The following is a 27,251-nucleotide window of genomic DNA, read 5'->3' as shown; positions in this document are numbered from 1 at the left end:
GAGGGTTGGAAAATACTCCATCGAAAGACTCTCTGGAGTGTAGTCCCAATTCCTTTGAGAGGAGATAGTAAGGTATCAGTTTCCAGTTGGAGGAAGCTACCAGAAAGGTCTTTGCAAGGAAAGGCAGCGTGACTCAAAGGGAGACTAAAATTCCTATCTGCAGATTGTAGTGCTGGGACTCGAACTTCAGCAGGGTGGCCCAATTTGCACTGAATGGAAAACCTGGATGGCTGGACTGCTGAAGATCTGTGCCGTTACTTGTGTATACCTTGGCATGACAAAACAACGTGTCCAAAATGGCCTACCTAGTGTCTAAAAGACATCCATACTGCTTGCTGGCTTATTAACAAAGGAAAAATCCTTGAAATTGAAATTTGACAGTTGTGTATGAGAGCAAATTTCAGACTAACTGACCACCTCTTCCCTTTGCTTCCCATCCCCTCTGTCAGCCCACAACAGACTTGTTTTGGGGTAACAAAACTTAACGCTGATTATGTTGGCCACTGCCAGGTGTTGAAAGTCCATGTTGAAATTCCGCACTTTGAGTCTTGGGTCCAAGTCACGAGACTCATACTGTGCATGAAGTTCAATTTTATCACAGTCAAAGTGATTTAAATATCTTTGTTAAAAAAATAAAGATATAAGTATCTTTTAAAAGCCATTGAAATTTGTTAGTTACCCCCACATCAAACCTCCTTCCTACATTGTACATGTATGCAGCTTTCCTCCCCCCATGCCTGAAATGTCTGTGTTTTGGATGAAGTGTTTCGGATGATATGTCTGAACTACATGTATATATTAGCATCCATTCATTGGTTGTTTTGAAATTCTATCAAACATTTTTAGACTGCTGATGTTTTCTGTGTCACAGGACCACCACTGTGGTCCCCGAGTTCAATTCTTGGTCTGGGCCATACACGTGGAGGGTATGCCAGTAGGGTTGTTTGTTGGTTGTCTCCTGTGCCATGAAGGTTGTCTCTAGGCTTTCTGGTTTTCTTTCCCTCTGCCAAAATTGGCATTTGCAATATCTTGTTGTACTCCATGCATAGATAAGGGTCATTTACCAGCTGCCCCAGGCACCTTTGCACCTGTGTGCCTTCAGCTATTCAGCGTGTAGCGCATTTGAACATACAGTATTTGTAAAAAATATGCACTTTACAAATGACATACATGTAAATAAATTATTTGTGTCTTATGGAAAGATTGTAGAAATTATTTGGCTTGTTTTGTGTTGCATGTTTGTTTCGGCAAGGTACAGAGGTTTCCTGTCTGAACTTTTCAAAGTTCTGATGTTTAGAACTTTCACTTGATTGGAATTGTGCATGGTTCCCACAATGCATTGTTGCTCAAAATAATGCTACTGGTACGTGTGCCTTCCACTGAACTTCTGCAAGGGGCTGGCAACCCTCTAATGGGTTCATGCATTTTGCACTGGTCATGTACCTCGACATGTACATGATGTACTAGTACCTGTACAATTCAAAGTTCTGTTTCAAAAACAAAACTTATCTGTGGCGGTAGTTAGTGTGAGTGAGAGATGCAGAAACCTGCACACCTTGAACCTTGCCGTATCAGAGAACAAGAGGGCTCCCTTCATTTGATTGAGCCCTGCCTCTGGCTTGAGGTGAACTGTTGAATAATGAGATGCACAACAGTGAGTCATAGGAACATCCTGTCCACTCTGTGGACCTTGGATAGCTGTCACTGCTCAGTTGGTTCAAACTGTCATGGTTCAAGGCACCTAAGCATAGCTATAAATAGGACCGGCAAATTCTATAAATAGTGAGCTCTATGATATGATACTGCAGAGGTTTCCCATACAGCTGTATGAGCACGCAACTCTTGTCAGCAGGTTGAAGTTTGTTGTGCTTGTTTGTGGAATTTCCAGACAGCCGGTCTTGCTTCTTTAAGAGGCGCAAGCATTAAGTGTCCTAGTTTTAGAAAACTGTGCTTCCTACATGTAGTTTCTATTGGATCCCAACCCCCTTGGACTACAAGTATATGTACATGTACCTGTACATGTACCACTCTCATTAGCAAAGAAGAGAGAAGCTCTTGGGAAATCTTTTAACATAGGGGTCATGCATGCACAAAGTGGATATGCCCTCAAATAGTGTGCTTATTCTTGAATTGTGATGGGTGCTTTGGTTTCACAGTAAATGTACATGTACATGTCTGTATGTTGTGCGCATGCGGTTGATGCATTGGCCAGTGCTGTATTTCTTGTAGAAATCACACATAAATAAATGGCTAGCAATGCACATTTCAGTAGCTTGTACATGTATGTGTCTCTGTTGTTGCTATAGAAACAGGGATTCAGGATTTGATGCAATTTCAGGAGAGACCATAAGGTTCATGTACATGTACATGGACAAGTAGGCATGCAAATCATTATCTTAACTTAATAACATCACCACTCTGCTCATGAGTATGCAGATTATTATTAGCTTAGAAAACAGATTGGAAGTTGACGAATTTAACAGCTTTTAAAATTGATCCATGAAAACCTACATAAACCCTAACAGTCCCAAATCCTCCAATTTCAATACGATTTTAAATACACCCTTGGGGGTTAGGGTTAATTAACACCGTTAATATGCTAAATAAGAAGTATTTTTTTTGTGAGAGTAGCACGGCCTATTGCAGCTCAAAGCCACAAGTTACATGCACCGGTACATGCAGTTTACTATGCTGATGAAATTAGGGAAGGGAGGAGACTGTTACTTTCAAGGGGACGGGTAACAATACAGAGTGTTCAAATGACCATCAGCAATATGCACTACACAGTGCAATGCGCGTCAAGTACATGTTTATGCATGTACATGTACATTTGACTGCTTTGATTTCAGTCTACACCCAGTGAATCATTTTTTCACTATTTTTCTTTTACTCTGTGTGTCAAAGATCACAACAGAAGCACCATGGCCTTTTGGCCAATCAGCTGAGAAGTGAAGAATGAAGTGTGTGGACTTGTCCTATTTTAAGCCTGCGAGAAACCCCTTTGGCCCCCATGTTTGTGCAACATCCGCACAGATGCCATGCGCGCACCACTCGCAAAAATTAGTTCCATGCCCTCGGAACCGGTAGGCACACTTCCTCTGTTGACTCTGCATTCAGTCTTGTCACAAGAGTGAGTCACTCATTTCTGGTAAGTCGTTGGCAGCAGAACTTGGCCAGGGTTCGTTCCCACCCCTTCCCCCCTTCTCTTTTCCACCGTGCAGAATGCACAGATTTGTGACGCATGACTCCGAGACGGGAGTCTGCACCTCTTGAGTAGGTGTTGCTACTGATGTTCCTAGACAGGCAGCGCATTAGCACAGTTCCATGTAGACAGGCCTAGGATGTCGGGTATTACACGGTGCTTGGCCATCGCAGTTGTCACTCCAGGAGGTGTATGTGTGCAGTACGTTGACCGTGTGCTGGACACAGCTGATCACTTGAGTACATGTGTGGGGACTCTGGATGGTAGCTGGTGTCCCCTGCCCAGAGGGTGCTTTGGCCAAGCGGAGTCAGGAGAACGACTTCCATGCACAGCGTGAACATCTTTACCAGGGCTATCAGAAAGATTTCTGTCTGGTTTAGAGTCTTTTGTGTGTGTTCAATTTCATGCAACTGGTCCATGCTAATGTACAGCTTGGTGACCACAAAGTAAATTGTATCTTCAAGGAATCCAGTGTGGACGCTGGCCCTGGTTGATATTTAGCCATGTACGGTACATACATGTACATTGTGCATGTAACTTTGCTGCCAGTATGGGTAAGGAGCTGTACATGTACAAGTTTGACATCTGACGCAGCTAATGGGAGAAACTACATGTATGTTCACTCTTAATACAGCAGTAGAGAAGAGAAGATTCTTCCAAGGATTACCAGTTGGCAAGAAGGATCACTACTATTCCTTAATGAAAGTCCAGTTTCTACATTGAACAGCACTCTGGTCCATTGCCTTCACAGATTTACACTGTGTGAAACTCAAAAGTGTAAATTCTATGCTTGGATAGATTGATCCTTCAGTTGCCTGTACATGTATCTTGTACAAGCCCATGCGTGCTGTGGAGTTTGTTCTTAGACCGCTGTTCACTTCGTTATGACATACATGTAGGGGAGATCAAAAGTCGGAACTAGCTTATTGAATTTCCTGCCTCAATCCACTGTTTTAATGTGTCTCTGCAACTTCAAGTGTCAGGATTGCCCCTCTGCCAAACAAAGTGAGCAAGTGTATGATGCCCACGGACTCGCAGGAACATTTTTATGTGAACATCTCTGCAATGACCAGGTTAGACCAGGAGATGTCCGAAGCTGACGACGACAGTATGGGTAATATGAATTCGGAGGTTTTTGAAGCCATGCCGTGGTCACAGTCATTTCTGGTGAGTTCATTTGGCACGAGTGGCTGGCTTTAATGAGGGCCATTGCGTGATGGCCCCCTTTCAACCTGAAGTCAGCGCCATGACTTGTTGGGTGACGTGCACACAGAACACATTATAAGCATTGGCCATAGGTGCAAGGTACTGTACCCACAATGCTTAGTGCTTTTGTGTAAGGAATATGCCCATGGATAAGGGTGTGAGCACATCTACATGTACGTGAAAATAACAATCAGTGGGTGTCATGTGTGACCATTGCCTTTTGAAGACAATGTTTTGTTAAATTCCCTAACTCTAGAAGGCTTGGTTTTTTGTGTGGGGGGAGCCATTTCACTGCCAGATTGGACTATTGTCCTCCAAGATCCTGGCTGTCCCATGACCAATCTTTTTGAAACAGAACTTGTCTGTAAAGTGCATCTGTCAAGTTTTAATTCAGTCCTGTCGAGGGATTTTGTGGATATGTTTGTTGTACGGTGTACATGTAGTAAATCTTTAAATAGGCTCATTCCATTCAAAGGGGAAGCATTTTTAGTAACTTTTTTCCCCGAATTCATATACTCCCAGCTTTAATGGCATGTGAACTTCTGACATTTGGCTGGTATGGTAAGTTCACAGTACAAGTTGCTATGGTGACTTGGTGATTGAGTGTGGTAGCAGTGAATCGGAAGGGAACGAATTTGTTCTGTATCACTTGCCAGTACCGCAGTGACAATTTAGAGATTGAATTTTTTACAGCTGATTTTCTTGGATTTGTGAGTAAATTGAGCTGTGGTCACAGGGAAATGAAACAGGATGTGTCTGGTTCAACATACATGTAGGATAAAAATCTAAATGCTACACAAGGTGGTGTCAGGATATTCCCTAAATGAACATCTTCTGAAATTTTACTTCACATCTGTTTTTCCACCAATATCCGATGTTGCAAAATTTGGCGAACAATTATCGAAAGACTAGCTTGTAAAAATCTTTAATCCATGGATTTCAAGATTGGCATTTTCTACAGCGAGCGAAGAGGATCCTCTCTGCTTAGTTGTTTCAATTCAGATCTATTCACTTTGCACAGCAACGAATGAGGGCACTGTTTGCTCAATCTCATTGAGAACAAGTATGGGCACTGACTGTGGTACCTTAGTTTTACCAGGTGCAGTCCATGTGAATTGTATGTACGTGCACATGTACATTGTACTGGTACCATATACACGTACATGTTTACCTATTGTACATTGTACATGTGCAGTATGTACAACTCCCAGAGTGCGCACAAATCATAGCATTCATACTTTGCACATTCATGTACATTGTGTTCCCTGTTCAAGCCTGAGGATCTAAACCATTGTAACGTCACCGATGGCTGAAGGTGTCCACATTAGACCGTATTGTTGTACCTGTATGTGTAAATGTACCTGCACTGCACCCAAAGAATATATGCATACCTTTTTAAGTGGCAGTGTCTTCAAAAAGAATTTCGTTTGCCGTTTGGCATACATCTCCCTGAATCCTCAAAACAGTATCCTCCATTAGGCAGGCAGTTTTTTCTCTTCTATGAAGTACTTTAAAAGCTGTTCCAACAGTGGATGGGTTAATTCTTCCTCAATCCTGAAAAATCCTCTAAAGCCATCTGGTGGATCTTGAAGGGTCTAGGAGTGTCAGGGTGATGAAAGAGGTTTTTGGCACATGGTAGTGGTACATTGACATGTATCTTGCACTTTGGGGGTTTGTTTGCACTTATCAGCCATACATGTACATGTACATGTTGTACATGGCGGCTGGTAACGTTCAGGATATTGATCAGTCAGAGATTAATTCCAGAAGGTCTTGACCTCAGGCACGTCCCTAGTGAGCGGAGGTGACAGCAAGTTCATGGGTGCAGTCCTGCTTTCTTCTTTTCAAATTGACCATGCATAACCACACAGTTGTGGAACCACAAATTGCATCGACCCCGCAGTAAAAGTTTTTTCTCCCAAGTTGCCTTCTGCACAAAGGCTAAGTTTGTTTTTCACACATGACTACACCAAGTATGGCAGGAACACATGCCTTTTGGAAGTCAGCCCATAACCATTGTTTGAATCCAGGCAGCACACTAGTGTGTGTACTGCACTGTGTACATGTACATCAAGCAGGTCTTTGATCTGTACGTGTACATGTGCTGGTCCCCTCATGTGACTTACACATCTGGGAAAGTAACATTTTTACAATTGTTATCGATTATTTATTAATACACACTGTAGGTTATAAATCCTGATTGTTGAGTTGACAAGTGGACATTTGTCAAGAGAAAATTAAATGTCTGTACCTTATCCTAAGAAAAGTTCTAGTTCACAATGTAACCCATTTTCCCTAGAACAAAGTGATCAGTTATCCTTCCTAGGTAATGTACAGGTACCCATTTGTACCCATTGGTTATACTGTACATATAACACACATACTACGTGTAGTACATGTACATGTACATGTACGTACTGCCACCACACATGTAATTTTGCGATGGTATTTCTCTGGGACCATGATACCTGCCAAAGGTTGTCTAAAGCACATGGATTGTTCTGCTGTCTGTTCTTTTGGTCAGCTTTGCAATGACATGTAAAATCTGAAAAACTAGAATAACTGTCTTTTTCACATTTGTCCTTCAAGCACGTTGAAGGGCAGTTGGTCATAATGGTAAATTAAATGTTCAGTTGTTGCGTGCTTTTTAGTGTGCTGGTCCCAAAATACAGTGGTACATGTACATATGTATGAAGCATCTGCATATTGGTGCCGGTATACTCATGTACTCAGTGTACATGCTTGTACCACTAGCACTTGCAAATTCTTAGGTACATGTTCACACCTTGACCATGTTTATTGGTCAAGTTTAACACATTGTACTGTACTATCATAGGAGATTCCCCCAGCAACAGTTTTGCAATACTATGTTCTGTCCAAAGATAATCAACTCATCAAAAATTTCAAAATGACAATCTATGCCTAATATTTTGTCAGCGCCTTTGCATGGTATAGGTTTCTGGCTTCAACAAATATCCGATCAAATTCTAAACAATGACACTGCCTGTAGGGTATGATTGTGCTATTGTTATTTTCTTTCTTGCTGAAATTCCTCTGTGGCGTTCAACCCTACATCCTGTTTCTCCAGTGGTACATTTCATGCTCTGAAGAGTCTTCAATCTTTTGGGTTTCTTATAAAGTGTGGGGGGGTGCCTGTAACAAGTTTGACAAAATGTTGACAAATTAGAATCACTGATTCATATCGAGGAAATACATTTAGTCAAAACAAAACAGGGAAAATTGACACTTGCATTTCACAACCAAACTGGGACTGAGATGGATTAGTATGCAGTTTAGGACCATTTCTGCTTTGCTGAAAACGACGAGCAGAGTTTTTCAAACGGAACGGCTTAATTCTGTGGAGAAAAGTCTGGCCTTTATCTCAGTAATTTTCTTTATGGGTGCGTCACTTAGAGGAACAGGAGTACCTGAAACAAGTGTACATGTAAGTACTGTATCTCCTTGCAGAATTGTCAGCTGCACATGTACATGTACCTTTACCAGTCATATTTGTGTGCCCATCATTGATGGGTTTTCAGCTAGTAAAAAAGCAGTTTGGAAAACTGTCTGTTGAGCTCGGAGTTTGTATTTTGTCGCCAAGTTCATTCTTGTTAAGTGTACGTTGAGTTCATTTGGAAAAGACAGTTGAAGTGCCTGTCATCCAACTACATTGTACTGGTATGCTGGCAGTTTTAAATTATGATAATATAACGACATTGCTGCTCAAGAACAATGAGGAATAAATTGAACAAGGCTTTCAGTGGAGAGATGTAGCTGGGGAAGGTGCATTTGCTGCTGGTGTTTCAACCAAGTACATGTACTCTACCATGTCTACTGAATTTAAACATGGTTATGGAGGTACTGAACTGATAAAAGTAACCCCAAAACTCAGGAAGATTGTGTTAAAAATCCATTCAAATTGCCAGTTCTTTCAAGTGGTCATCAACAACCTTTGGAACATGCGCATGAAGAGTGGAATCTGTTTCATCATTGCCTTGCATTATGCCAGCATTGGGCATTGTGTTTACGTTTTCCCACAAGACCTTTTGAAACATTTTTTTATCGTCTGAATTACTTGATAACTTGCAAAGTTGACTACGGGTATGTATTTGCATAATTTCGAACAGGTTCCCAACATCAACAGTTGGGTACTCTTGTGTCAGGTTCCAATGCAAAACCCAAAACAGGCAGTGCTTGTCTTTTGGCAATACTTGTACCTTATACATTTAAGATCTGAATTAACTGAGACACAGTACACAGTTTATATCTTGTTGACTGCAAGGTCAACATTTTAACTACTCCCTACATTGTATTGTGTGTAGTCAGGCTGGCTGGCATAATCATTCTTCTATGCTGTCTACCCTCACAATCCCTTGGTACACCAAATAATTTGGTTTCCTCTCTCTCTCTGTGGTTACTTCTTAAGAGGGTTTTCTTTGAAAGAAGAATTTTAAAAAAATGTACATGCTGGGGTTTTCTTGCTACACTCACGACTGACTTCAGCTAGGTCTCCAAGTCTTCTCTTTGATTCATGGTGTTTATGCTTAGGTTGTAGTTTGGTGAATTACTTCACTTGTAAGCGTCTTTGCTCGGCTGAGAACTACATGTAAAAGGTACACGTACATTGTAAATCAAGGAATAAAATACACTCATCTCCCGCCTGTGATCCTGCCTCTTCCAATAATTGATTACAGTTTTGTCCATTAGTCATGTAACTATTCTGGTACACATCATTTATACAGGATGGTTTTTTTTTTCATTTTTAGCCACAGGAATCATAATATTCAGTATCTTATAGACATATACGGTGGCATGCACTGCTCTAACAGACATGTTACATGTAATGCTCTGAAGAGGCATGCTCCTACAGTGGTACAGCTGGGGATTGCTTGCTATTAATAAACAGACCCCGTCACTTTCGATGAATCAGCTGAAAGTCAGAATATCCGTTCCTGCACTTCGTTTGACGTCTCCGCTTGGATGAATGTACTAAGTCGCACATTTCTGCAGTAAATCCTGTATGCTATGAAGCTACTCAAGGAAGACATTTTGTCAAACACTGCTGCCAAAGATCACAGAATTTAAATCTGCCATACATGTAGCTGTTTTATATTATTATATGATGTGGCACACACCCAGAAATACAAGTTTTGTAGGGGACCATTTTGCCAGAGATACTCTTTTGGTTGTATAGAGGGTACGCAGTTTGGACATTATTCAAGCCTTCCTCAAAGCTCAGTGTTACCCTGAAAGGGAATGTGGAAGTGCATTTTTGGTAGGGTCAAGAATTATGTATGATTTATTTGCTGTAAACTTGAAATTTGAATTTGTCCGCGTTTATATTTTGTATCCAACAGCTTCGGGAGCAAGAAGTTGAGAGGACGAAAAAATGGCTGAAAATGATGAAAGACTGGAAGCGATACTATCCCAGTGAAAAGGTGAGGTGAAAATAAGTGGTTGTGCTGGGAGTCAGATGCCAAGTACATACATGGGAATGATGTCATGTTGGGGTTGAGGAAGATGGGATTGAGATCAAATGGGAATTTGGGGATGAGGATGATAGAATGAGATTGAATGCCTGTTGATCTAAAACACAGTGATGCCATGCTTTGTTTACATGTGCATTTTCCTATAAAGGCTCAGTGGATTGCACCCCACTTCACTGCCATAGGAAAGCGCATATGGAAACAAAGTGTGCTGTCATTGTGTTATTGGATATTTTTATAATGGAAATGGGACTTCGTTCAAATCCGAAGCTGGGAATGAGGATAATTGGAATCTCAGTTGATTTTATGGAATGAGATGATAGGATTTAGGTCAAAAAGTCTTGTTGGAAATGAGAATGATAGGAATAAGATCTCACATCACAAAGAAATTGATGCCAATAAGGTCAGATGTCAAGAATGGGAAGAGGATGGTTGGATTGAGGTCAAATGTCAGAAATGCTTGAGAATGATTGGATTGAGGTCAAATGTCAGGAATGCATTAGGATGATGGGATTGAGGTCAAATGTCAGTAATTTCATAGAGTGCAGTCCATTAATTCAAGTCCCATTGAAAACAGTGTAAAGTCAACCACTTCCTGGGCTTAATAACTTGCACGTTTCTCAAACAAAAATTAAATTATTATTGCATCCTTAGCCTTTTCATTTCTTTTCACTTTTTGACGGGTTAGTCAATTGCAATTTTTACTCACACAAAGCAAACCCACTCCCCCAAAAAGTGAACTTTCGCAAGCCTGCATGCAGCCATTTTGCACATTGCTTGCCTCTATTTCTTGGGCACTGAGGGCCATTGTTTCACCCATAACTTACTTAACTCTGCCCCCAGATGGAAGCCCCCAAGCCCACAGAGTTAATTCTGGCCTGCCTTTCCACAATCCCTCTGTTTTTTCTTCAAAGCCAAACAATTTCCTTTTTCAGTAGAATCTGTGGGGGCCTTTTTTGTTGATGAGCTCAGCAGAGATTATGACTTGAATTGCAGCCAAGACAAGGATAGGATGAAGGTCAAATGTCAGGATTGCAATAGGATGATATTGGTCAAATGGTGGAAATGCAAAGGTCCATGGGATTGGATTGAGGTTGGAGCTCTTTGTAGTTCACTTGTACAATGTATGTACAGGAAGGCTCTTGGCATAGTGTTTCTATCTGAACTGTGTCTGTCATTTCAGTTGACGAGGCGAGTCTACAAAGGGATCCCTGACAAACTGAGGGGCAGTGTCTGGGCTCTGCTACTAGACCTGAAGAAGGTCAAAGATGAACAGCCAAGCGTGTACGAGGTGAGAGGACATTTCTCTTATCCACGGAAATTTTTTATCCAGTCATTTGCCTTTGGCACTCCATTTCTCCAAAAGACCATTCTTTGGTTAGGCAGTGTTTTGCTGTATTTATGTCTTGTAGAGATCAACAGGTAACTCAGGTTGGTTCAGTTACATGTACATGTACATATGTGCATGAATATGTCATTGGTTTCTTGCGCATTTTTAAAGATTTTGTAGGATAAAGGAATGTTCCCTGATTAAATGGCCAGAAGAGTTCAGGGTTAAATTAAGCATGCGGCTGTCCCTTGTATCCAGTTGATATCCTGTTTATATTTCCCCACTCTCATTCTCTTGTGATGTGCAAGATTAAAGTTGATCCCAAACAGAAATTTTAGAGAAACTATGGTCATCAGTACCGCTGGGCAATTAGTGACTATTGCTAATTGATTAATCACACACAAACTAATCGTGATTAATCGTTTAATCACGAGTAGTGGCAAAAATTCTGAGACGTAGAGTCAACACGTGAATATGGTGCTTTCATTAGTTTCATTGCAGAAATTCTGCACAAGTATAATGCACACTATGCAGCAGCAAGTGCCAGGGCAAGTTTATGTTTCTGCTTTTATGTTATTTCATTAATTCTGAAATCTGGAAAGCCAGTGGCAGTATTTTCTGTATCTGCTATAAAATTATCATGATTACTGGAACGGTTGCGGCTTGAGCTCCAGTTGGATCTGAGTACATACGACGACTACATGTGACCAAGGGCCATTTTTCAACTTCGTCTCTGTCTAAGGCTTTGTCTATAAAACCAATTCCTAATTGTAGGCCTGAAGCATTTTAATTAATTTGAAGTACTGTAATGTTTGGCTCTTTTGCATCTAACTTGATATTTTGTGGAACTGTCAGACTTACTATCATGTTAACAACTTCTTCATGAATATAAAGTATGACGGTTCAGGCATTACTCATCGGACCCACCAAGCTAGTTATTCTACAAACCCTTAACTAAGTGTGGAAACAAAAATTTGAAACAGGAACTTCCAAAGTTTTGTGGATGGGGCAGCAAGGCTGTTCTACATTTACTTGTTCCAGTCACAAAGTTCAAAACTCCAAGACACAAAATAACTAGCATCCAAAAATGGATCTGTGCGTAATTTGAAACATCTAAATTGTTCGGAATGAATTTATGAACCCATGAACTACGAGTAGTTTACCTCCTTTCAACATGACACAGAAGCCTTGGATACTTGCAGTTGGCAACTCTTGCTACATTTTTGGACTAAGGTTAATAGTAGGAAAGGCTAAAGTTCGTTGAACTGAACTGCCGCCGGCCCAGTCGACCACAAGTCTGTCAGTGGAGACTGCCGAAATAAAGCAGATGTGCCCTGGATCATGATCATATACAGTGTGGTAGTGTGTGTAACTTAATCGGTACTCCATTACAATCACTTCTCATTTTTCTACAGTTACTACATGTAATTGTGCTGCCGCGATTAATCGATTAGTTGCAAATCCACGAGTAGTGAAATGAGTAGAAGGCACTATTATGATTAATCGAGATAATCGCCCAGCGGTAGTCATCAGCAATAATGTAGTTGCCCTGTCTTCTCCCTCTTCTGGACCAGTCTTTGTAATCTTATTTAACAGAGAATGCGAATACGAGCACGCAAACTTTCACCGGACATACGGCAGATTGACCTCGACGTCAACAGAACATTCAGGAATCATATAATGTTCCGAGACCGTTATGGAATTAAACAGCAGGCGTTATTCCATATACTTGCTGCCTACTCTATGTACAACACGGTGAGACAATTCTTTGTGCATCTGTCTGCTAAAGTCTTGTAGTTCAGTTCTCCAATTCTGTATATTTGGTTTGTTCCTGACTCCTTTTTGTTTCTATACAACTTGTATGCATGACCTGCTCTATCAAAGGGGGGGATATTATACATATTACATGATAAACAAAATGCTTAGTTGGTACATTAAAGAAAATGCAAGTTTGTATCCAAATGGATTACAAGTTGTTATTGTTTCCATTTGTGTTTGCTGTACTGGTCAAAGATCAAATATGTATCCATTATTTTGTAGTGGAAATCCACAGAAAAAGTGTTATCAGGGATGTGAGAGTTCAGCTTTTTAGCTGATTTCAGCTTTTTTTGTTTAGATGTTGACCTGGAATTTTAGCTTTTTTTGTATATCTAGTCTGCACAAAAGTACTGGCACTTTTAATATTTCAGTTTTTTGCTAGCTGTTTTCAGCTTTGAGTTGAACTGGCTGCTCACACCCCTGTGTTATGTAATAATTTAAAATGAAAAAAGGTGGGATGAACTGACTTCTCAATCCTAGCAGATCATGGATCAAAACATCAAGCCCTCCAACTTTCTGACTCGTATTTTGGGTCACTGCAGCCAGCAAGCAGTTTGTAGCAGTTCTTGCATTATTACATGGCACCGCAAATACCACAGAATTTTATTTCCCCCATTTATGACTTCAGTGTGTAGCCAATCTGTCAAAGCTCATTGGTCAAGTTCACTAAGTGATCGTATTAGTGCTGTGGAGGCTGTGGGCCGGAACCCGCTTGTGAAAGCTTGTAATGTTATAGTCACAAGCTTTTGGAGATAACCAGTCACCGCTACAAAGTGGTCTTTGGATTGCCGTTTGGATGGGCTACTTCTACCCTTCTTATCAACTACATGTACATGTCAGGAATCACGCTGCCCATTTTACCAGTACCCTCAGTGATCCTGTTATGACTTTGTCCTGATGTTTTCCAAAGGCAGGACCAAAGTTTTCAATTGAAGTGCTGTTGGTGAAAGATTGTCTCCACCTCACAGTCTTCATTCGATTCCAATTGCAGCAGAGTTTTCAGGCAACAAGCAATCTATTTAAAACAAGACCGGTTCAAAAGGTCCAACCAAAGGACCAGTGCACCAACTGACAGTTCTGAAGATAGCTTTCTTGAACTAGTTTGTTGAGGAGGTCCAAATCTATCACACTCACCCAGGGAACCAACAACATCAATACCACTGATGCCAACTTGATCATGTCACTCAAGTGACACTGTGATTCCCTTTAGGTGGTTTTCGTACAAACCTCAACTATGCCAGTCTGTTTGTTTTTCTCACTGTCTTTTCCCTCATTGGCTTTTTTTGGGGGGGGTTCCATTGTCTGTTTCAGGAGGTTGGCTACTGTCAAGGCATGAGTCAGATTGCTGCTCTGCTCTTGATGTATCTGAACGAGGAAGATGCATTCTGGGCCTTACATGCCCTGCTGACGGACACGAAGCATGCTATGCATGGTAAGTCGCATTCAGCGTGCTCATTTCTCCGGATCCATTCAGAAAGCTAAGACTGTCTTCCTCAAAGCAAACTGATGGAAAAGGCTCTGACCAACTGCGCTGATGAACAAAAATTCCGAATGAATCACGGAAATCCTCTGTATATCGGTAACAGCACACTGTTCATTTTTCAGACTTCAATACAGTGCCTCATATACATTATAGTTTTAAAAAAGTTATTGTCTTTCTGCAGGCTTCTTTATACCTGGTTTCCCGAAGTTGATAAGGTACCAGGACCACCATGAACGCATCTTGAAAAAGTTCCTCCCTAAAGTCAAGAAGAACTTTGTAAGTAATCAAGTATGAATCGGCCTTATCTCTATAAGTTATAATGTTGTTTCTAATTTGAATTGTTGGCATCAGTCATTGCTAAAATATATGCCCTTACACACGTGGCAAATTCGGTTTGGGGGGAGTGGTTTGGGGGATTGAAATTATTTTTATAGGCAACCATTATTCAAGCAAATGTGGACAGATTTTTACAGAAATACTTGCTTAGACATAAGCGGTTGCCACCCCCATGTCATGTATTGAATATTTCTGGTCTCAGAATCTCAGCTGATTGTGCTTGGTTACATTAGGGAGAAATGCAAAAAAAAAGTGGAGATTCTTAGATTGGGAGGCAGGATGTAAATCCCAGAGGGAAGGTGGAAACTGAGATGAAACTGAAAGTGATTGGTTAAGATTGGACGTGAACATAAATGCTGACTTTGTGAAACTCTGGGAAAATTTCTACACTGAGGATTTTATAAATAAAAACAAAAGTACAAATAGTACAGATCAATTTACAATTTACATATAATGCAACAAATCAAAAGAAAAGTCAACAAAACTCTTCACAAAAATAAAATAAGAGGACTATAAATGAAAATAAAACCGATTACAAGACAAATGTAATGAAAGGAGTATGTCACTTTATTTGAAAATCTATAAATAGTCAAAATACTGCCATGGTAAATTGAACATTGCAAAGAGAGCATCAATCCCCAGAATGTCCAAAACTGGTTCTCATTTTGCATGAAGTTGTAACAATTTAATGCTACTATTACAATTTCTGTGCCTAATTAAGTAAGTTGGATCCGTGTCAGTTTTAAAGAGAGTACAGTTTACCGTTGATAAAATTAACACTTTTGTGGATAGAGTGACATTACAAGAGTGGTTTTAATGAAAGAAAGCCCCATGCGGGACAGGCCAAATAGTTCCCATACAAAGCCTTCACCCAAACTCTTAATGGTCTTCTTCTCTTTGCTGGTCTGAATCCCTGCCCCCCTCCCTACAACCTTTCTTGTCAGGACAAGCTGGAGATCCACACCAGCCTGTACTCTATGAAGTGGTTCTTCCAGTGCTTCCTGGACCGGGTGCCGTTCTCACTAACGTTACGCCTCTGGGATATCTACATGCTGGAAGGTGACAAGATCCTGGTGGCCATGTCTTTCAATCTCATGAAGATGCACCGACGTAAGGCACCAGCCGAATTGTTAGGCATCCTGGCAGAAAGGGACAGAAATGGGCATGAATTGACAAGAGGATTTACGGGTATCAGGGAGAAATAAATTGTAAAAATATCATTGATTGCACTGTTATCATGAAGATTCCAGTGACAAGTTACGGGCTGTTTGAAGTTTCCATTCACTGACGTGAAAAAAGTAAAATACTGAGAAAAATGGTATTAAAGCTTTCAGTTTTGTACTTATGATGATGAAAGATGCCTGTGTTTTTTCTCCTTGACACTTTTATTCTTTTTTGTCCTATGCCCTCAAAATATTTGAGGTAGACATTTCAAAGATGATAAAACAAGTTGATCTGAAAAAAATTTTCCATTTGGTTTTTGGTCATTTTTCTCCACTGCAGTCTCTGCCTAGGTCTGTCTTATTTTGCCAGAATCACTAATCCTTAAAAACTTGAGCAGTTTAGCTCTTTAATTTGATACAGCGCTGGTCACTTTTATACATGATAGTGTACCCATCTCACCTAACAAACTGTCTCATGAGGGCACTTATAGCAGTTCCCACAGTTAGCAGGTGCTGATACATACATGTATTTATATGGACATTTTCTAACTAGTGCCTGTTGAGTGGTATGCTCTTCATAATCTCATAGTTGAAACTTGAACTTTTTTGGTTTGTTTAATTACCACCACATGCCAGAAGACACATAAACACAATCTGGCTGTCTAGAACACAGGCATGGCCTGTTGATTAAAAAGTCAGGCATGCTTCAAATTACCTCTGACTAATGCTAAAAATCCCTCATTGTCCGTTTGTTTTATGCACACAAAAAAGTCGAAGAAGTTTGATTAGGTGACCTGTTTCTGAACTTATAAGCTGAACTTGCCTGCTGTGTATGGCCCGTTGTGGTAACAAACATTGCTATGTGTGTTGAAAAAGTTGAGGTTTTGTCAAGAAATATTGTACAAATACTGCTCAAATGATGCTTTCAAATTGATATTTGTGGTGTTTGAGTGTGTCTCAAAACTTTCTGCTAAACTGTCTTTTTCAAAAGTTAAAATTTTCAGCCAAAAATAATACGCACTGTAAGTGGTTAATGGAAAGGTGACACTTGTTTCCTTTAGTAGCAGTGGTGTCAGTGACGTGTAAGACAGCTGATAATGAGTGTCTCAAACATGAAGCATAGAGATGCTGGCACTTGAGATGTTCGTGTACTGTAGCCAAATCATAACTGATCTTATTTCCTTGTTTTGTGACTGTACATGGCAGACCAGGGGAGGAAGGATTGTGAATTACAAATGGCTTATGCAAAACGTTGCTTATCTTTCTGCATGTAACTGTCATATTGGGTATGACAGCACATAACTACACACTTAGTGACGGAAATAAACTTGAGAGTTACTATTCAAATTTATGTTGGGTTCAGAGGCCGTTTCCCTGTCGGAATAACAAAGACTTCCCACTTGTGTTGGAATTCTTAGCACTTGTCAAGAATGAAATCAAAGTTGCTTTGTGAAGTTAATGAGTGGAGTCTCACCGACTGTCTTTGTTACACAGGGATGATGCTGAAGAAAGACATGGAGACGATTGTCAGGTACCTCCAGGAGCGACTCGTTGATGACTTCGGCTTCAAAGATGATGAAGTCATCGAGTCACTACAAGAAAGCATAGCAGGTAGTACAATGGAACATGTAAGATGCAACCAAAATAATTCCAGCTCGGTATACCTGTACCTGTTTGCTGTGTTTTGCAAAGAGATGCAACTATTTTTATTTTAAATTAGGCAGGAAAGACCAACATAGCATTGGAATTCAGATGCATCTGAGGTTGCTAGAATCAAGATTGGTCCTCAGGCAAATCTTGCATGGTGGAATTCACCAAGTGTTGGCATGTTGCCAGTATGTCCAGGGAACTGATACATTTGATCACATCGGACAACTGATTACACCCTTCTTAATTCATGTGACAAATGTAATTTATCAAAAGATAAAGCTAAATTTGTTAAGGTTGGCTTTGCAAGAATCGTTTGCCTGTATTCTAATTGATTGGTAAAGCTCACTGTACTGGCTCTACACCAGAATGCATTTTGCATGCTTTCTTGAACTTACGGCGGTTTCTTGAACTATTTGGCAAACAGGTAATGAAAATATGTTGCAAGTCTCCCCAATTCCTTCTGCATTAAATGCCTTCAAAGAATCATACACAATCAACAGGAGGTCTCATATGTTTTTTGCCTACAGTGAATATAATGCTTGTTTTCATCAGGTTGCTGTTAACTGAGTGAGTCCCAGAGATGCCAACTTGTACGATCTAGGCATAATTTTATGATTTGTTTAGTCCGTTTACAACTGTACAATCCAGACTGAGATTTTTACGATTTCCAACTCAAAGGTACAAAACGGTACAATTGTGTATAAACTCTACGTAAGCTAGCATGGAACCGGCCTCCTAATGCGCGCATCAGAAATGTGTCGCTGGCATCCCGTAGTTTGTGCGTACAAGCTGCGTGAGGAGTGGTAGAAACCAGGGTGATTGAATCATCTGTTCGCCCCAATTTACGCTATGATGAACAGGGGAATAGGCACGATTGCACTTAAATTGCAACCAAATTGTGTACATGCATGCATTGTATATGTACCGACGTACACACGTGTGTCGAACATCGTGATTGGGCTAAAGTTGACCGGAGTGGAGGACTGTCAAGGATTTGATTTTTGGATATTTGGTGAGCAACTGGACTTGTTTTGCGCTGTGACAACAAGTTCAGGGACAACTACACCACAAAAATGGGCCTTTGTTGCAAAGTCTTGTCGTGGAGAAGGTTATGTGATTTGCAACACATGTAATTGTGACATGATAAATATTGCTCACGCTGGGTCTTATGACACATTAGTTAGGCCAAGAAAATATAGCTCTGCTTCTGATGAAAAAGGGTCGGTAGGTAAGGATTTTTGGACAATTTTTAGTGCTGATTGAATGAGACGAAAGTTGCCAAAAATTGCCACAAAAAGTGATTGAAATTAAAAAAAAATCAACAGTTAATTACAATTCACACTTGCACAATGTTAGTCAGGTAAATACAAGTGTTTTGACATGAAAAGAAGCTGTTGATGGGTGTTTGTTTTGAAAAAAAAGGCAACACCTTTTTTTACTTTTTAAAAAATGTTTTCTAATTTGCCAATGAAAATTTTTAGGGTCGCGCCGAAAAATTAGGGGTTGGTCGGGAAAAGTTGGCATCTCTGGAGACCTCAAAATAATGGGAGTCTTCCAGTTCCTCATACATGTAACAAAAAAGGTCTCTCTGCAAAATGGCATGACATGTCATGGAAATGCATTGTCATATTTTAGTCCTGGAAAGTCTTGGATAACTCAGCGAATGCGGTTTCAGATTTCCATGGGAACACTGTACATTTTTAAACATGTGACAGTGTTCCCACAGTGAAAAGAAACCAAGTCAAGGAAACTGTCCGTGAATATCCAGCTCAAATGGTATCCACAATGCAAAAGAAAAGACTGTTTCAATCAAGATCCGGTACATCTTTAAAGTATGGTAATCCATCACTCTTCTAGATCTGAGACGGGCCAAGATGATTATGCCGCCTGCTCCCAAGACGTCAGAGCTGCCCCAGGTACCCTTTGGCCTAGCCAGAACCCCCAGCATCAGCCAGGCCACAGGGCTGCGCTCCCCAATGCCCCAGATGAGCAACGGCCGCGGCAAACAGGTAAAGAGGAGGGTCCGGAAACGCTAGGCGCACAGCACCCTTGTCTGACATTAATTTGTTTTTTAGAAAAGGGACAGAAGAAGTGACGCGGTCGCGCATGCTGTGTGGTTTGGTTTGTTTTTTGCATTTGGCATGATTAAATTGTTTTCTTGAATGGAATTGTGAAATGCGGTGATGTTCTTGTGCATTTCCTGGAACCGTCATTTGAGACAGTGAGCTTATTGCTTGCAGACAGTGCCAAAAAATACGTAGTTTATGGAAAATTTGTCTTAAGATCTGTCAAATCCTTCTTTTGTACAACCGTTTGCCTCTTAAAAGTTTCATTCATCATAGTGTTCACAGCAATAAAAGATATTACATTCTCATGTCAAGTTTTCAAATACTTCAGATTGTTCTAGCTAAATCTTTAAAGCTCATCTTTAGATTTGTGTGATACGTGCATACAATGTGTACAGCATAACTGAGAAAAGCCATGAATTCAGGTTCTGTTGCGAGGCTAATCAGCTGCTTGCTGATTAAGCGAAAGCACTCATTGTTGAGCCTGCATCCTCACACTGTCATTGGTACAAGCACGTACATGCACTGATGGTATTCTTGTCCAAGTCTTGGTTTTTCAGCCACCTTAAGCGGTTATTTTCACCAGAATTAGGCAGCATTACACCAGACGCCAAGAAAAGGCCAACATTGTTTAGACTTCCGATTTGCCCATCTTGTTTTCTTTTCTTGTGTTGTTTCGGCAAAGTTAGCCGTAGAGAATGTTTTCATCTTTGTTGGTTTGTTGCCCCTGTAAAGGGTCATTCATATATAGATGAAGTTGCTCGCGTTAGTTCTGCAAGCCAAGGGTATCCCAGAAATTCAATTAATTGATTGCCCATCTTCCCACGTTTCATTTGTGAGTGACCACATGTACATGAGTGTGAAATCACCAACATTCCTCGCAAAAAAGCAGACAGATTACATGCAACCGTCTTCTTTTCACCAAACTCTTAATTTTCTGGTATCAGGTGGTTTGTCCACCTGCAGAAACCACTTTATGTTGATCCTACAGCAGGTCAAACTCACTGCACGAATCACACTGGGTGCCCATGGTCATGGGATATCCTAGGAAACAAGTTGTCCCGGATAGTCACCGAAAAATCCTCCAAAATTGGGAGGGGGGGGGGAAATGGGATGTTCTTGATTTCTGTTGTCATGAAACAAAGTCATGGAAAAGACATGGAAATCAAGATTATGCCAGGGCATGATCATTCATGATCATTCATGGGCAGAATAATGATAAAGTTATAGGCTACCGGTATCCTTGTCAGTTTATGGTAGTGGCTATGGCAATCTTGCCATTCATAATACCAAACAACAAATGGCATTCAATGTCATGGAAATTATCATACTACACTACTCCAAAAAGTTTTTTATTTTGTGTATACTTTTTTTTTATGTGAGATATTTTACTTCTGAAAATGTACATTTGATGTTTTGAAACAATTTTTTTTTTACATTTTATTCCAATGAGAATACCATCTAGACAAACAAAAAATGAAAGAACTGTACCCCTCTCATTGCGTGGAAAAAATTACAAGTTCAGAAAAAAGTGGTCCTTAACTTTTTTGAGTAGTATATTTTAGTCCTGGAAGACCCTAGAAAGGTCATTGAGCCCACTTTTCAGATCTCTGTGGGAACACTTTTACATTTTTCATCTTGGCCAGGATTAATTTCCAGCAAAATTAGTTTATGAACCAGATTTCTACACCGTTCCCTTGGAAAAAAAAAAGCAACAAAGGTCCTGGCGAGGATCCCATGTAATCCGTCTTTCCTGTCACTCTTGTTGTTTCAAGCCGTCTACGAGTAGTTCCTCCTCAATAGTTGGCATGGCAACGCATGATTCATGACATATACCTTAAATATCGCTTTCATGTAAGTTTTTGAATATTTTTCTCCCTCTGTCAAACTATCATTTTGTCCATCGTAAAAAAAGTAGTTACTCTGTAATTTCTGATGATTTATTTTTCAAATCCATAAAACTTGTGACCAGAATGTGTAGTAATTACTAATTGCAATCATCTACTAATGGTGCATGATGTACATGTATGTATTGCATTCATTTGCGCATGGTGCGTCAGTATAAAGGAAAGTTCCTTTTTAAGTTCTTTTGATTTGCTACCTCCAACATCAGGTGCCTATTATGATTGAGTTTACAATGTCAAAACCCTGCGCATTCAAAACGGAGGCAGACTGCATTCTTACCAAAGGCATTATCACGAATTCAGAAGTGTAGCAGTTGTGTTCGGGCAGAAGTTATTTTAGCGCATGCACTTTCAAGATGAACCCGCCAATCGTCATCCCTCCCAGATCCTTTGAAATCCACCAGGAATTTTTGGAGGGTGCTGCAGGACTGAATCCAGTCAGTGTGTGTGCTCACATGGGGCTTGATGCCCCTTGAAAGTTTGATTAACAAGGGAAAGTTGGAGAACTGAGGATGAGAATACACATTGGTGGATTTGGTAAGATTCGGGAAGTCGGTAGGTGGAGGTTATACATGTTTTTTACTGTTAAAATGCTGCTTTTGTAAGTATGAAATCATGTATTTATCCATTTGAGGTCTAGAATGAATGAAGTTTGGTAAATCGGGGACAGATCAAGCTTGATTTATTTCCCATTTTATGTTTGAGGGTATAACATCCAGTTGCTGTGAAAAAAAAAACAGAATTGGGTCCCGACATGCATGGATTGCAGCAGGTACATGTACATGTAGCTACTCATGGGATTGCCGAGGTTTCTGAATTGTGCACAATCTAACCATGCATGAGGGCACTCTGTCGTCACATCTTTTGGCCAAATGCACTTGCACATTACAAGTTGTTTGAACTCCCTGTCAAAATAGGTGTCAAGCAATAATGTAAATATAACAGAAGATTGTGCCAAGCAACTTTTTGAGGGGCAGTGTTGAGAATCAACTCACCACCTTTTTGGGGGGGTGCTTTTCTTTGTGTTTTTTGTTGTTTTTTTATTGTGGGCACTCTTTTCTCTCTATTCTGAGCAAACCAGGAATCGATATCTGCAAGGAATGTAATGTACATGTAAATAGACATATTTTATGCGCAACATCACTTAAGCCCACTTGTGGGGTGACATCACACTGTTTTCAGGACTAGGAGTATTAGTCTATAAAAGTGACAGGGAAACTAGCAGTGATGAAAAAGTTCAGACAGAATGTGTCTGTTCCCTAAACTGTCTGATTTGGACGAATTTAAAACAAACAAAAAACCTCTGAGCAAACTCATTCTCTTTTAAGTTGTAAGGGAGGTGAATGAAGCAAAAACTTACACCTGTGTTCCTGTATGAAAGGGCAATTCCTGATACGCTGGAAGATAGTTAGGAAATCTCCTCAGGAACTTTATGGTGGCAAACTTTGAGCTAATCTAAGACTCTCATAAGTTAGTAATAAACAAAAATACTTTATCCACAGCCCCAATGTGAAAATGTTTCAAATACATGTTGGTGCAGGTCACCTGAAAAGTTTTAAAAATTTTATATTGAAAAAATTAGTCATTTATTCTTTGACCCTAACCCTCCTCAATCCTCCAACAGGTGAAGGATTGAGGAGGGTTAGGGTTAATCAGTTTTTATACTTGAATAAGACAAGTGGATGTGTACAAACAAAACTGATTCAAACAAGCTCTTTAAAAAATTCTTTAGTCAGTTGTACATGGATACATATATAGTAGAAAAAATATACATGTAAACAGTTGTTAGGGTTCTTTACAGTTCTAATATTAAACAGCAGCGCCTTTGGTAGTCTGAAGTTGTTTTCTTTTGTGTTTGTTTTGCTTTTTGGTTTTGTTTTGTTTTGGTATGTTCTATATACATGTAGTTGATTCCGCTGAGCCTGATCACCTGTCATTTTTATATGGGTTCTTTTTTGTCTTTTTTTTTCCTCACGAGAATTCTGAATACTTCTTCAATATGTACATTTCATCGTCACCTCCAAGGTACTCTCTTCACATTATTCAGCATACATGTAGTACAAATCAAATGAAATTTTTGAATTCCATACGGTGTGCATAAAGTCAGAGATGTACGGTATTATAAGAAATACTGTAGTGAAATCACAACGGTATCATATGCTAAGTGACATTATCTTAATTGTGTATGTACCGCACTCTAGGGTCTTCATAATTTCATGTGCAGTTGAAATGCAACAGTTGAGTTGGCTCTTTTTTCCTCCACATGACAAACACAGCATTTTGGGCATAAAGGACATGTACAACCAGACACGTTAATAAAATGGTTGGAGTTCAATGCTACTATAGTGTGAGGAAGGAGGGCATTATCAACCTGAGGGATGCTCTCTAGAGGTACAAGTTCATTCACCATCTACCAAAATGGATGGCAAACATTTGCAGGGCAATGCATCGATTATTTTAAACGTATGACATTGTCAGACTGGAAGTTGCTGCAGAGAGAATGTCATTCAGATGCTGTTTTACAACATATAATTGTGCCATTAGATTTCTCAAAGAGTGTCGTCAACATTGTGTAGCTCATCAAACTCGATGCTATGTGTAAAATTCACGTGTAGCATGCGACTGTCTTTGTCTTCAGGGTGATTCTTAATTTGTTAAAAAACGATGAATTAATTAGGGTTGTAAAAAGATTGCCTACAAAAACACCCAGAAACAAAGGGAGGAGTTTTATGACCCTCTATCTGCGGCAAAGCTACAAGTTTTTGCCTTCACAGACAAGCATCTGTGTGTATTCTGAAACATTCAAACAACTTTCAGTTTCAGAGCTCTTCTGTGCCAAGTACTAATCTGAAGACAGATGACATTCATGACCAGTTCAAATATTTTGAATATTAAAGAGTATACTGGGTATGCTGTGTTGTGCTAGCAAACCTGGGGTTGTGAATCAGATTTTTGTTAACCGTGAGTGCTGTGAGGTTGCAGACAATCCTGTCAAAAAGTGTGGGTTAATGATGAGTTGGGTAAGGATTAGGTTGACTAACCTCTGCACCAACACCTGCACCACACTAGCATGTGCACCTACCTGCCTGTGTGCCTGTGCTTGCACACTAACATCAACCCTAATCCTTACCCTACAACCATGCGCAGCAAATGAATCCTGTCAACAAGCTTGTAACCCAATAACATGACTGCAAACATAAATGTTGAAGATTACTTCTTGTGCACCATTAAAAATGAGGAAATATTTTTTGTCCTCCTGAATTGGGATTATATCCAATGCTTTTTAAGCAAATGTATCAGATGAATTTGTACGAGTCATCACTAATGAACAATCATGTTTTGTAATGTGTCCCCTCCCCCATGAGCACTGAAGTTAGCAAATGTGACGTTTGCAGTTTAATTTAGTGCTGAAGAGTGGAAGATCCTCAAAATGAAATGAACATATGAAGCAGCTCTGTGTAACCTTCCGCATGATGTGCAAAGGTTCTATCAACAGTTATCTCAGAGGGAAGTTGTGGAACTGCTTTTGTATGTGTTCAAGTGTCAAATGTACACTGTACATGTACTTTTGGGTCATTCTCGGCAGATTTTTGGTGTATCAAGCTGAAACCTGAAATATATCGCCAGCAGAAGTTGTGGTCTTCACCTGATCACCTCACATATTGTAACCAAGTAACATGCTCAGTGTCACATAATATCCCAAATCTAGGGAGTGGCTTGAGGTCGTCCTCAATTCAAGGAGAAAAAATAGCCAAGCTGTTTAGGTGATGACCAGATGTGATGAGCTTTTCCCATTATTTTGGGGGTGGCATTACTTTAGGATTGGAGCCGACCAAGAAAAGACTATTTTCAGCATTTTCAGCATTGCAAATGTTGGAGCAAAAGAAGCCAATTAAACAAAAATTGGGTTCTGGAGGGCCTTTTCCGTCGCCATGTGCACGTGTTCCCGTTTGATTTGTTCTGTTACATCAATACCTTCAATGCCTCATTGAATAACAACTGTGAGCTAACTAGTTAATAATTTCCTATCAAAGGTAGTAGTTTCATTGCAAGGTTTCCAGCAAAAATTATTTGAAAACTGTCCTGTTTACACACAATGCTGTCATGCTGCGTCTTTTTGTTTCTTGTCTAGTTTGGTTTGTTTCTTGTTCTGTTTGATTTTACTTTTTGCAATGGGAAATGGTTTATTTAACCATTTTTTTCTGTTGTTGCAGTCATGTATTTTTCCCTGAGCCCTAGGTGCATGTTGAAATGTAAGGTGGCAAGAATTAAGAACGAGAACATACATGTACATTTATGTGGTCTGAGTTCTTGGGGTTTTGGTTACGAGTATTTGAGGCCCAATAGGATATGCTAAAACTGCCCATGTGTTTGGCAGAGTGGCTCGGGCTTGCATTCATAAAGTGCAAAGTATATGTCTAAAGTGAGCTGTATCTAAATGCTCCTGCTCTACCCTTCGGTGTTTAGCCTTGAGTGCAACTAGAATCACCTTGCATTTCAGTGAACCTGAAGGCTTGGAAAAAGGACACAACAACACGGATTGCCTTCTCAACTTTACACAAATTTGATTTGGAAAATAATGTGCACATTTACCGGTATTATTTTTTAGAATCCTCCAACTGCTAGAAGATTAAGGACTATCCGCAGGGAGGAGGGCATGGTGAAAACTAGTGTAAAAAAGATTATCCAAATATTGTCATCTGTAAAAGAATCCCAACTTCCCCCCCCAAAAAAAAAAATGGGTGTTACCAATTCTAGAATACTGGTGCCTTCAAGTCAAAAAATTGGCAACATATCTCTGGAGAGGAATGGGGATAACTCCTCCCCCTCCCCATTCAGCTTGCTGGATACACTGCTGACTGAAGGTATTTTTCAGGTTGAAAGAGCACAGATACATGCAATTGATGTTCTGGACTGATTGTTTCATTGTGAAAGAAGTTAGTTTCTCAAAGGGAGGGGAAATAAAGCAGCACCAGATTGTTGGGAATTGCATTTTGTAGAATCAAATCATTGTTCACCATGACTTATGTTCCCTCATTTCCCATCCACTCACAAAGCTTTCGAGCTCCATCTCATTCATGCCATTCACACGTGTACAGTCATGTTGCTTGTTGTGGAGTGTTTTGAGAGTGGATCAGGCTTTTTTTTTTTAACATGAGAGCATGGCACAGTAGACAAATGAGTTCTTTCCCCCAAAAGCCACCCCTACATGTACCTCTCACCCCACTTACCCCAACTGTGTGATCTACATGTACATGTACGTATGGTTGATTTCTTCTAGTCCACGTTTTAGTTTGCTGACGTTCTTTTTGTGTGTCGGGTTGGGGTGGAAAACATTTGAAAGGCCTTTTTTTGACATTTTACTCACCACTTTCTGGATCTTTATCTGGATATAAGATTTGATAGCTCCTTTCAGAAGTAGAAGTTCTCTCTGCATACATGTAGCTCGTACAACTTGCATTGCTGGTTTTTGGTTATTTCAGTTTTAAATTCTTCTGGAAGTCTGTGGTAGTTGGACAGTTGGATCTCTTGCTGACTAATTTTTCTTTTTGGAATGAAGCCATTTCATTTCAATTACAAGCTGTCCCATTAACTTTCACTCCTCAT

General features: G+C 40.1%; 1 protein-coding gene across 3 annotated transcripts in view; it reads left to right on the top strand.

Moving 5' to 3' along the window:
• usp6nl (USP6 N-terminal like) overlaps positions 1 to 27,251 on the top strand; it is a 55,189-nt gene that overhangs the window by 21,969 nt on the left and 5,969 nt on the right. For all 3 annotated transcript variants that reach the window (XM_022250299.2, XM_087134090.1, XM_087134091.1), the window contains 8 exons: positions 9,766 to 9,846; positions 11,078 to 11,185; positions 12,821 to 12,979; positions 14,354 to 14,474; positions 14,707 to 14,801; positions 15,806 to 15,971; positions 17,519 to 17,635; positions 19,532 to 19,683. In XM_022250299.2, the coding sequence (XP_022105991.2) occupies positions 9,766 to 9,846; positions 11,078 to 11,185; positions 12,821 to 12,979; positions 14,354 to 14,474; positions 14,707 to 14,801; positions 15,806 to 15,971; positions 17,519 to 17,635; positions 19,532 to 19,683 (999 nt within the window). The remainder of the gene's footprint in view (positions 1 to 9,765; positions 9,847 to 11,077; positions 11,186 to 12,820; positions 12,980 to 14,353; positions 14,475 to 14,706; positions 14,802 to 15,805; positions 15,972 to 17,518; positions 17,636 to 19,531; positions 19,684 to 27,251) is intronic.

This window comes from Acanthaster planci, linkage group LG03 (assembly GCF_054643075.1).
Source record: "Acanthaster planci isolate LZ-2023a linkage group LG03, COTS_SCS, whole genome shotgun sequence".
Classification (NCBI taxonomy): Eukaryota; Metazoa; Echinodermata; class Asteroidea; order Valvatida; family Acanthasteridae; genus Acanthaster; species Acanthaster planci.
Note: the sequence above shows the minus strand (reverse complement) of the source record. Positions and strands in the feature narration are given on the sequence as shown.